This window comes from Oratosquilla oratoria, chromosome 25 (genome assembly GCF_046742065.1).
Source record: "Oratosquilla oratoria isolate Oo_2021 chromosome 25, ASM4674206v1, whole genome shotgun sequence".
NCBI lineage: Eukaryota > Metazoa > Arthropoda > Malacostraca > Stomatopoda > Squillidae > Oratosquilla > Oratosquilla oratoria.
Window position 1 is genome coordinate 9,701,525 of NC_134801.1, and position 12,096 is coordinate 9,713,620.

Below are 12,096 nucleotides of genomic sequence, written 5' to 3' on the forward strand. Positions count from 1 at the left end.
ATGTTTAATTTACCATTTCGGTAAAATAAATACTCTGATGCAACCAGAAATGGTTTTATCTGATTCCTTGACCATGAAAACCTATATATAGATACCAAATTCATGTTTCTAGGTTGAATAGATTCCGAGATATTGACATTATTAGATTTTGATGGCGGCCATCTTGGAAAATGGCGGGAATGTATGAAGACCCCATGTGATCTTTGTCCACTCGGACCAAAATTTTTACTTAGGCCCTAAGCTTCAAAATAGTACCAAAAATCAAACTTTTGCAAAAAGGGTGAAGTGACTGATACCTCAAGCCCCCCACTAATTTGTTGCCTGTGCAGATTCGAATGGATTGGATTTCTGTAGTGTTATCTGTGGTAGGGAGGAGAATTTTGGTTGTGGCACTTGTGTCCACAAAACAGATGGAGTAGTGGATCAGGGTGATGAGTCCACCGCCATTGCAATCGGTCCGGTCTTGTCTGATGGTGGTGTAATTATGAAATGATGGTGTTTTGTGTGAGTGTCTTAGTTTTGTTTCTTGTATAATTGCAATGTGTATGTTGTGTTGTTTAAGAAAGTGTTCGAGGTCATGTTTTTTCGTGTTAATACCGTCAATGTTGTTTTGTAATATGTTGATGTTGTATGTTGCCGTTTGGGGTTGAGGTTGGGGTGTTAATGGGGAAGGTATAGGATCTGGGTTAGAGGGGGGAAAGGAGAGATTGGGGACAAAGGAAGGATAGTACTGATTGGGGATAAGGGCAAAGGGAAATTGGAAGTGGGTAAGGGTGCTGGCTGTGGTTGGGGAGGTGGGAGTGGGGTTACTGGAGGGCAGGTAGAACATGTCCAAGTGTTTGTGTATTGGTTTGTGTCAGCAAGTGTTGTACAAGTGAGGTGGGCCCAGTTATTGCACATATTGCACTGAACTGAGCCCTTTGTCTGTCTGCCCAAAGTAATGGGTTTAGAGCATGTTGGGCATGAGTATTTTGTAGTGGGCCTAGGATTGCTCTCTACATCTCCGGCTAAAAGTAGAAGAAGAGGGGTGATCGCCGGAAAATCACCCCTCGGTGCAAAAAAAAACGTAACATTGCATGGTAGTATCATTAATTTTCATTTTCATGCTTAACCTCTATTATATAATTTTTCATTACCTTGAGTTTGATACTTAGTTCTGAGTTTGTTCTTTATAGATCAGATATCTCAATGTTACCTTGGGTTAAACATTCCATTAATTCTACAATTTCTTTCCTTAGTTCCAAGAATTCATTCTCTACCATTTTCTATTACTACTCATTTCCCTTTCCATGTCTAGGATTTGACTCAAATTTCTTCTCTCTTACTTACCAAAGTCTGAAAATAATTCTTCATTATGTACACGATGTCTCACTGGTGTTTTGATTGGTCTGTTTACATAGGTAGTAGAGAGGTTTAAGATGTCAGGTAACAACTACATATATACATACATATACCAAGGCTTTTTCCCCCTTTCAAGGGAGGTAGCCAAAAAGGGAAAGGCATAAAATCATTTCCACCCATTCCATCCCTGAATACATTCCACATCCCTCCACCCTCCCTCTTATCTGAGCACCTCCTGGATGACGGGTCATCCCTGCACCTTGTCCACTGCCCTGGATCAGAAGCAGTGTCGCAAGATACAGCACATCCACAGCAAGGCCGCTTCATTAAATCGGCGACCCCCCCTCTCCGTCCCCCCATTGCATAAAAGGAGAAGACGGGGAGAAATCCCTTCGGGCTGCGTCAAATTTTGCTCACACATACTACCTTACCCCCCACACCCCGCCCATTCCACCTCATGCAATCACATCATCCATATACAACCATTCTCCATTCATCCGTCTTCTGTCCTCTCCGTCCTTCCTCAACAGACATTCCCCTCTTCCCCAAGCCCCCTTCACCCCATCCATCCACCTCATCCTAGGACGTCCCCTCATCTTCACTCCCTCCACATCTGCCTTCCATACCTCTTTTACTAGTCTTTCTTCACTCATTCTTTCCATGTGTCCAAACCATCCTAATACTCTTTCATCAACCCTATCTCCCAGCTCCTTTTCCACCCCTGTTCTCCTCCTCACCTCCTCATTTCTCACTCTATCTAGCCTAGTAACCCCCATCATACTTCTCAGACACCTCATCTCAAACACATTCAAACTCCTTCTCTCTTCTTCTCTTATGTTCCATGTTTCTGCCCCATACAGTGCTGTTGGCACAATCACTCCTTCATACAGTCTCCTCTTAGCATCCATTCCCAAATGTCTATTCCTCATTACACTCTTTAATCCACCAAGGCATTTACTCGCTTCTCTCAATCTACATTCTACCTCCACCTTCACTCCACCTTTTCCTGCCACATTTGCACCCAAGTATCCAAAACTATCCACTTCCTCCAGTCGCTCTCCCTTAATGCTCACTTCCAGTCTACTGCCATTTTCACCCCTTGTACATCTCATCACCTTACTTTTACCCACATTTATCTTTAGCTTTCTTCTATCACATACTCTCCCAAACTCTGCCACCAACTTCCTCAATCCCTCCTACAATAGAGAAAAAGTGTGGGCTTAGGAAAGGTAGAAGTTGCATGGATCAGATTTTTGTGGTAAGGCAGATATGTGAGAAAGCTATAGGAAAAGGTAAGGATGTTTTTTGGGCTTTTATGGATTTGGAAAAGGGTAACAGGGCAGACAGGAAGGCACTGTGGAAGACATTGCAGATATATGGGATAGGAGGAAAGCTGTCAAGTGCAGTCAAGAGTTTTTACGAGAGTAGTAGAGCCTGTGTTAGAATTATAAATGGAGAGAGTGAGTGGTTTGAGGTAAAGGTAAGACTTCACCAGGGATGTGTCATGTCACCATGGCTGTTCAATGTATACATGGATGGGATGGTGCAAGAGGTAAATGCAAAGGTAATGGGCCAGAGATTGGGGATGGTTAAAAAAAATGGAGAAAAATGGGAGATAGGCCAGTTGTTGTTTGCTAATGACACTGCACTTGTAGGAGGATCAGAGGAGGGATTAAAGAAGTTAGTGACTGAGATTGGGAAGATGAGCAAAAGAAGGAAGTTATAGATAAATGTGGGTAAAAGTAAGGTGATGAGATGTACAAGAGAAGAGGATGGCAGCAAACTGGAAGTGAGTATTAAGGGAGAGAGGCTGGAGGAAGAGGATAACTTTAGATACTTGGGGGCAAATGTGGCAGGAAAGGGAGGAGTGGAGGTGAAGGTAGAATATAGATTGAGAGAAGCAAGTAAATGCCTTGGGGGATTAAAGAGTGTAATGAGAAATAAACATTTGGGCAGAGCTTGTCGCATTACTGTCGGACAGGTAGTCTGTTACCACTGGTCAGGTAGTGTGTTACTAAAAAATATGGAGTACATTTCCATCAATGTTACTGATTTTAATTCCTTAGAGTAGTATATATATATATATATATATATATACATACATATATATACACATATGCAGTCATGTGGACTACTCTAACAAAATTAAAATTGGTAATGCACTGATAGAAATACACACCAGATTTTCGGTAATGCACTACCTGTCCAGCAGTAATATACTACCTCTCTGGTGGCAATGCACTACCTGTCCGGCAGTAACATACTACATGTGTGGCAGTAATGTGCCCAGATCTGCATTCAGGAATGGATGCTGAGAGGACATTGTATGAAGGGGTGATTGTGCTGACATTACTGTACAGGGCAGAAAAATGAAACATAAAAGGAAGAGAGAAAGAGTTTAAATGCGTTTGAGATGAAATGTTTGAGAAGTATGGTAGGGGTTACTAAGCTGGATAGAGTGAGAAATAAGGAGGTGAGGAGGAGAGCGGGGGTAAAAAAGGAGTTGGGAGATAGGGTTGATGAAAGAATATTGGGATGGTTTGGACACAAAGAAAGAATGAGAGAAGAAAGATTAGTAAAAGAAGTGTGGAAAGTAAAGGTGGATGAGGTGAACATGAGGGAGTGACCAAGGACGAGATGGATGAATGGGGTAAAAGGGGTGCTGGGAAAGAAGGGGATGTCTGTTAAGGAAGGGAAAAGACAGATGATAGGGGTGAGTGGAGAATGGTTCTGTATAGATGATGCTGTGATGCCTGGAAGGGAGTAGGTGGAGGATGGGGAGGTTAGGGGGGATGGAGGGGGGGGGGGCATTCATTAAATGAAACGGCAGGAGGAGCCAAGAAAAGAGGGCAGAAGGGGTGGTGAATGGGAGTGGAGAATGTATGGATGAAATGGATGGGAGTGGATTTATGCCTTTGACTTTGGCTAAATCCCTTGTAAGGGGGAAAAAAACTTTGGTATATTTATTTACCTAGTTGTATTTACCTAGTTGTATTTTGCGGGAAGGGGAGCTATGCTCGTGATGTCCCGCCTTTGTATCTTGCAGTGTCTAGTTTGTTTTTAAACTCATGAATGGTTTTTGCGCATACTATTCCATTGTCCAGTTTGTTCCAAGTGTCCAAAACTCTATGAGGAAAACTGTTTTTCTTCAGTTCTCTTCTATAGCTATGTTTTTTTATTTTCTTTCCATGTCCTCTTGTGTTTCTTTTGTCCCAGTTAAGTAAGCTCTCACTATCGAGTACCTCTGTGCCTTTCATGATTCTGTAGATGGTCAATAGGTCACCTCTCTCTCTTCTTTGCTCCAGTGTCGGTAACTCCAGTTTAGCCAATCTCTCTTCGTATGATAGGTTTGCAAGTGCAGGTGCCATTTTTGTAGCTGCTCTTTGGATTCTTTCTATTTTCTTTATATTCTTTTTGGTACTGGGGGACCACAATGTCGCTGCATACTCTAATCTAGGCCTTATCAATGTAACCAATATTTTTTCATCATGTCTTCGTCCAAGTATGTAAACGCCACTTTTATTGATCTTAGCAAGTTGTAAGTCTCCCCGACAATTTTGTTAATCTGTATATCATAGGACAAGTCGTTCGTGATAATTACTCCCAAATCTTTTTCGGATCCTACTTTCTTTACTTCTTTGGTTCCAATTGTATATTTTCCTGATATTCTGTTTTTGCTTTTTCCAAACTCCATTATGCTACACTTCTTAGTATTAAAGTCCACTTCCCATTTCTGACTCCAGTTCCATACCCTATTTAGGTCTTCTTGCAGTGCTTCACAGTCCTCATCAGTTTCTATTTTCCTTAGCAGTTTGACGTCATCGGCAAAGAAGCTCATGTAGCAGTTCACGTCCTCATCCATGTCATTCATATAGATAGCAAACATTATTGGTGCCAGCACAGATCCTTGCGGTACTCCACTGATCACCTCTTTCCAGTCTGAATATTTTTCTCTGAGCACTACTCTCATCTTTCTACCAGTCAGAAAGTCCTCTATCCATTTTAGTAGGTTTCCCTGTATTCCTCCTATGTGTTCCAGTTTTTTTAGTAGTTTTCTGTGTGGTACTTTGTCAAAGGCTTTTTGCAAGTCTAGGAATGCACAATCAGCCCATCCATTTCTTTCTTGCACTATGTCTATTAGTCTTGAGTAAAAGCATATTAAGTTTGTGGAGCATGATCTTCCTTGTCTGAATCCGAATTGTCTTGGGTTTAATATGTCATTGTCTTCCAGATGTTTTACCCATCTATTCTTGATTATTTTCTCACAAATTTTGGCTATGGTGCTTGTTAGTGATACTGGCCTATAGTTGGTGGGTTCTTCTTTGTTTCCTCCTTTGTGTATTGGTACAATGTTAGCGTTTTTCCAGTCCTCGGGTATCTTTCCTTCTTTGAGTGAGCTGTTTATTAAGATGTGTATTTTGTCTGTTAGTTCTTCTTTGCACTCCTTTAGAATCCAATTTGCAATACCGTCCGGGCCATGTGATTTTCTGACATCCAGCCTTGATAAATGTTCTGATATTTCCTTTAGTGATGCTGTAAACTCATTCATGAGGGGAGATTTCTTGTTTTTGTCTATGTCACAATTTGGTATTTTCTCTCTGGTGAAAACAGATTTAAAGTGATTGTTCATGACTTCGGCCATCTCTAAATCTTCTGTGTATTCTATGTTTCCTTGGCATAGTTTCACCAATTCCTGTTTGTTTTTAAGTTTACCATTCACATACCGATAGAATAGTTTGGGTTGCTCTTTGCATTTGTCTATAATATCCTTCTCATGGTTCCTTTTCTCCTCTCTTCTCACATTAACATACTCATTTCTATAGTTAACATAAATTTGCCATTTGCTTTGTTTTTTGTCTTTTCTCCACTTTTTCCAAGCTTTGTCCCTTCTGTCTTTTGCCTGTATATATGTATGTATAGTATGTTTAGGATGTGTTTATGTGTTGGTGTGTTTGTTGGTGTGAATGTTGTCAAGTGAGAAAATTGATAAGAACTGGTGATAAGATAGAGATGATTCTCTATGATGTTCATCAGCAAGCCACAAGCAAGAACCCATTAATGGTCCCAACCACACATATATTTACATCATTCCAGCTGTTCTGATGGGGACTTGACTGTGATATATCTAGGGTTGAGATTCGTGTAAGTCTCCATGTACTGCTGCGAATATAAGCATACTGATGGCTTAGGGGAGACTTGCGCAGCTGATGTAGACCATGCCACGCACAACCTAGCAACTGGTCTGCTACATCACTGTCCCTGGCAAAGAAGAAGAAAATGCTGAGATATATCTGAAATGCAGTTATAATAAATCAATACATCTAAACATATCTTTTAATTTATATTTTACTTTTATTCTGGAGTTACATCCCCCACATTAGAGGCTCTTTCAACTTATACACCAAATCAAGTGGACATTTTGTGCAGAGACACTAGATTTGGCAGCATCACAACTATGAGAATGGACCTCTAGACATCACCAAGTAAACCAAGTAATCCATTATCCAGAATAGGGTGGTTCAGCACAGGAGAGGTGACTCTCATCCTTTTAATTCCCATCATCACATTTGTTCCTTTCATTCATTCCTACTTAAACCAAGTGAAAATTACACTTCACTCTTTCCTCAGCAACACTACCATTTCATCCCCAATCCACCCATCTCAAGGAATAAAACATAACCTTAGTCCAATGGTTGTCAATCTGGGATACACATACCCCCTGGGATACTTGTTTTTCTTCAGATCTCTTGTATAACTATCCTTTTTGAGTTTCTTTCCATGTCCTCTTGTGTTTCTCTTGTCCCAGTTTAGTAAGTCTTGTCTATCAAGCATTTCCATGCCTTTCATGTTTCTATAGATGGTCAGTAAGTCACCTACTCTCTTTTCTTTGTTCCAAAGTCAGTAATTTCAATTCAGCCAGTCTCTCTTCATATGACAAGTTTGAATGAGCTGGGGCCATTTTTGTGGTTGCTCTCTGGATTCTTTCAATTTTCTTTATATTCTTTTTGGTAGTGGGTGACCATAATGTCACAGCATACTCCAGTCTAGGCCTTATTAATGAGAGGTAGTACTGTACATAGATACAAACACATTTGGTAGCCATGTTGTGTATCACGTACATAGCTTGAATCGGTCTAAAGCCCAGAACCTTTCCTAAAAGTATGTCAATGTTCTCAGTCAAAATAATGAGAATATGAGTATAAATGAATATACATTTCATATAATAGTATAAGTTAATTATTTTGAGTTAAGTGAAGTGAGTCTAAAGCCCAGAACCCTTCCTAATGGGGAGAAAATGGGTAGAGGGAGTGGAAAATTACATGTGAATACATAAACACACATGGGGTTGGAGCATGTGATTAAAAGAATCTCTTAGGAAAAATTGTGAAATTTGTAAAGTAGGACTGTGGCCAAGAGTGCTCTCTCCCATAAATATAGAAAATTTTAGGTTAGGTTTGATAGTAAGTAGGTGAAGTAAATATTAGATAAGTGGCCCAAAGGTTGGATCATAAAAACCCATGTCTCCTAACTATGCCATTAGGCGTTGAATTACATAACCTCCTAGTTATGTCGTTAGGCGTTGAATTACATATCCTCCTAACTATGCCATTAGATGCCATTAGATGCTACTTAGTACATAATTGTTTTAAAGGTAATCCACGATGACTTTTAGTTCACCCTGTCTGGGGTATTGGCTGCATGTTATTGTGGCAAAGTAGCATGCAGTTGCTATTTTAAGGTCTATATGGGGTGTCCCTATGGACCAAAGCCACACATTATTTTGACTGTGACACAGGAAGACTCTATTCATAGAGAAATGATGACCCTTTTATTATACTGTGACTGTCCCTCCGCTATGCTGACCCCAACCCCTTGTTACTGTCCTGTACCATTTTTCTGAATATTAATTTCTTTTTTCATCTACCCTGTGGTGGGGGAAAAGAATGCTGCCTCCAAGTCTTCCTGGCTTAAGTCGTATGAGGGAGGAGGGAGGAAAAAAAAAAAAAAAAAAAAGGATGGGGGACAGGACTAGGAATCCCGCTACCTGCAGCCCCACAGGTGACATTCCTAAAAAAGGTAAAGCCATAAGAGGATGTCTAAACAAGCCATTTATCATGTCCAGGACATGGCAGCGACATTACCATCAGGCAGGACCCACCCTCAAGGAAAACAGGCTCTGAAGAACCAAGAAAGATGACATCAAGGATGGATAAGCTGTTAAAATGTGAGGTGATATTAAACCCTTCAATAGCAGCTGTAGCAGTAAAGAAAAAATACCCAGACATTCTTCAAAATGTTACTATTAGGATGATTTGGCACCGGCTGCAAAAAGATCTTGGATTACCCACACAATGTGCAGCCAAGAAACCCCTTCTCACTAATGCTATGAAGAGAAAGTGACTTGAATTTTGCAAGAAATACAAGGACTAGACCTCAGAAGACTGGAAAAAGGTATTGTTCAGTGACAAAAGTGCTTTCAGGCTGGTTAGGGGGAGTCCAACACAGTGCGTCAGCCAAGAGGTGTGTCACATTTCGATCCACGGTAAACTGTGAAGACAATAAAACATCCAGACAGTGTGACAGTGTGGGGTGCTTTTAGTGGCAGGAAGGGCAGAGCAGGGCTGCATTTCCTCCCCCAAGAATGTTACAATGAAGAGGAGCAATTATATTGGTGTGTTGGAGGAACATTTGTTACATTTCATGAGTATTCATGAGTGCAATTATTTCATGCATGATGGGGCCCCTGCACACAAGTCGAAAATGGTCAAAAAGTTCCTTGTAGACAACCAAATTGATGTGTTGGTCTAGCCAGGTAATTCACCGGCTCTGAACCCCTTTGAGAATGCCTGGAATGTTATGAAAAACAAGGTACAGGCATCCAAACCAACCAACATCAAAGACCTGTAGAAGGCACTGAAGATGACATGGATCAATATAGATGTCTACTACTTTGGAAAGCTGGCTAAAACAATGCCCAAAAGACTTCAGATGGTGATCAAGAACAAAGGCATTATGTTTGAGGATATAATCACAATAAAATACATGTAAGTGTAACATTTGTTTTTTGTTAACATTGTCGTGTGAATGTTACAATTATTTTTGCCGTGACTGTACAAAAATTATGAGGTATTCCTCATCTTGTTCGTGTTATAACAAATCATATAACTTACTTGGCAGCATTATCTGGAAGCCGAAACACAAAAATCCGCAACCCAGATGTAAACAGAATGAGATCTTCTTGAGAATGTGTTGATACCCTGAAGATTATATGTTTAGATGGGTAGCTCTCTGTACTTGTACTAATATCTTCTACATCTGTGACTTTCTTATTAACCCTGGAAAATATAACATTACATTACTATCTTCCCCTCCATGGTGGTGGTTGCAAGGGGGTTGGTTCAAAGAATGCCATCACTGTGTTCCCATGCTAGTCATAGAAGGTGACTAAATGGGATTAAGTGAAGGGAATTGGGATCTCCCATTCTGTACATTTCTCCTAAGAAAAACCAAGGCATAGGAGGAGAACTTAGACCAGATACCTAGTAACTGAGTCATTAAATCTGTATGAATGTATTTACTTAGTTGTGTTATATGGAAAGGGGAGCTATGCTCATGGTGACCCGTCTTTGTACCTCGCAACATCTAGTTTGTTCTTAAATTCATGTATGATGTTTGCATACACTATTGCTTTGTCCAATTTGTTCCAGACATCCACCACTCCATGTGGAAAGCTGTTTTTTTCAAATCTCTTCTATAACTATCCTTTTTGAGTTTCTTTTCATGTCCCCTTGTTTTTCTTCCATCCCAATTTAATAAGTCTTCTCTATCAATGACTTCTATGCCTTTCATAATTCTGTAATTGGTCAACAGATCACCTCTTTCTCTTCTTTGTTCTAGGGTTAGTAGTTCCACTTTAGACAATCTTTGCTCATATATCAGTTTTGAAAGTGTTGGGGCCATCTTTGTCATTGCTCTTTGCATTCTTTCTCTTTTCCTTATATTCTTTTTTGTACTGGGTGTCCATAGTGTCACTGTGTACTCCAATCTTGGTCTTATCAGTGTAACTAGTATTTTCTTTAACATTACCTCATCCAAGTAATTAAAAGCTACCTTTTGTTGATCTTAACAAATTGTAGGTTTCTCCAGGAAGCTCGCTGGCTGAGCAGGTTAGGGTGTCGTTACTTGCGGTGAAGGTCGAGGGGATGGCTGTTCGAATCCTGCCACCAGCAAAGTTGAACCAAGGGCATGGTTCATTAAATTCCACGCTACAAAGTCCTCTGTGAGGGGCACCATCCTAGCCTTCCGATAGAGGAGAGTTTGTGACATTAAACAATAAACCAGGTTTCTCCATCTATTTTGTTTATCTGCTTGTCTGGGGACATGTCTTTGGTGATGATTACTCCTAGGTCCTTTTTGGAACCAATTATCTTTACTTACTTTGCACTGATTTTATATTGTCCTGATATTCTTTTTTACCTTTTCCAAATTCCATTACAGTACATTTCTTAATGTTGAAGTCCACTTCCCACTTTTGATTCCATTCCCAGACCTTGTTCAGATCTCTCTGTAGTGATTCACAATCTTTTTCCATACTTATTTTCTTTAGTAGTTTTGCATCATCAGCAAAGAAAATCATGTAACATTCTACACCTTCATCCATGTCATTTACATATACAGTGATTGTGGTAGATTGGTTCTGAGACCAGCCAAGATAACTAAATTTCTGCAAAGTAGGGACACCACATTTACAGTATTTATTTAACCCCTTCCATACGGTGCCGCCTACATAGGCGGCATGGGGAGCAAGTGGATACGCGAGGCTGCCATATCGGCGTCTTGATTATATTTATTGTAGTTGTCCCTGCGTAACTGACATACTCTCTAAACTGGCTTCATCACATTTTCTATGGTTATCAAAATTCACGAGTGAAAGAGAGAACGATCGATATAAGCGGTGACTATTTTTTATGATGCGAGTATTATGACGCAACATCGTACGTCTGGCAGTTAATGCTGCCCGCGAGATTTTGGCCCAGAGTGAAGTGGTTAATAAGAAAAAAAAAATTGACGCAGCCCAAAGGGATTTCTCCCTGTCTTCTCCTTTTCTGCATGAGGGGACGGAGAGGGGGGGGGGTCGCTGAATTTATGAAGCGGCCTTGCTGTGGATGTGCTGTGTCTTGCGACACTACTTCTGACCCAGGGCAGTGGACAGGATGCAGGGATGACCCGTCATCCAGGAGGTGCCAAGATGAGAGGGAGGGAGGAGGGTGGAGGGGAGTGGAATATATAGGAAATGGAATGGGTGGGAGAGGTTTCTATGCCTTTTTTTTTTTGGCTACCCCCCATGTAGGGGGAAAAAGCCTTTGGTATATGGTATGGTATTTGGACTTTTAAAACTTTCCCTGTACTGCTAACAATCCACCTATTACAGTACTCTATTAATAACAAGGACAACTGTTAAGCAATAACACTTACAATTAAAAAAAATAAAGATTGTTACTGTACTCAACACGAAAGAAGTTGAAGTAAAATTTGAATGATGATGGTGATGTATTTGCTGCACAGTAGAAATGATGATGATGAAGCTGATGATGACTTCTACTGTGCAGCCAATGATTGTATTTTACGTCTCTTCAGACGACGGTGCCCTTTCTACTTCTTCTGAAGGTGCAACCATAGTAGTAGCAGCAGGAACTGGCTCTTTTTTGCAAGGCTGCAAAAATATTGTGATAGGAAGTTGCTGCCACTACTTCT

The 12,096-nt window shown here is 40.5% G+C and overlaps 1 protein-coding gene across 4 annotated transcripts in view; it reads right to left on the minus strand.

Annotated features, from left to right (window-relative positions):
- Positions 1–12,096, minus strand: part of LOC143038805 (uncharacterized) — a 283,401-nt gene that overhangs the window by 132,217 nt on the left and 139,088 nt on the right. For all 4 annotated transcript variants that reach the window (XM_076208350.1, XM_076208351.1, XM_076208348.1 and 1 more), the window contains 2 exons: positions 9,513–9,677; positions 6,426–6,600 (listed from right to left, as the gene is read on the minus strand). In XM_076208350.1, the coding sequence (XP_076064465.1) occupies positions 6,426–6,600; positions 9,513–9,677 (340 nt within the window). The remainder of the gene's footprint in view (positions 1–6,425; positions 6,601–9,512; positions 9,678–12,096) is intronic.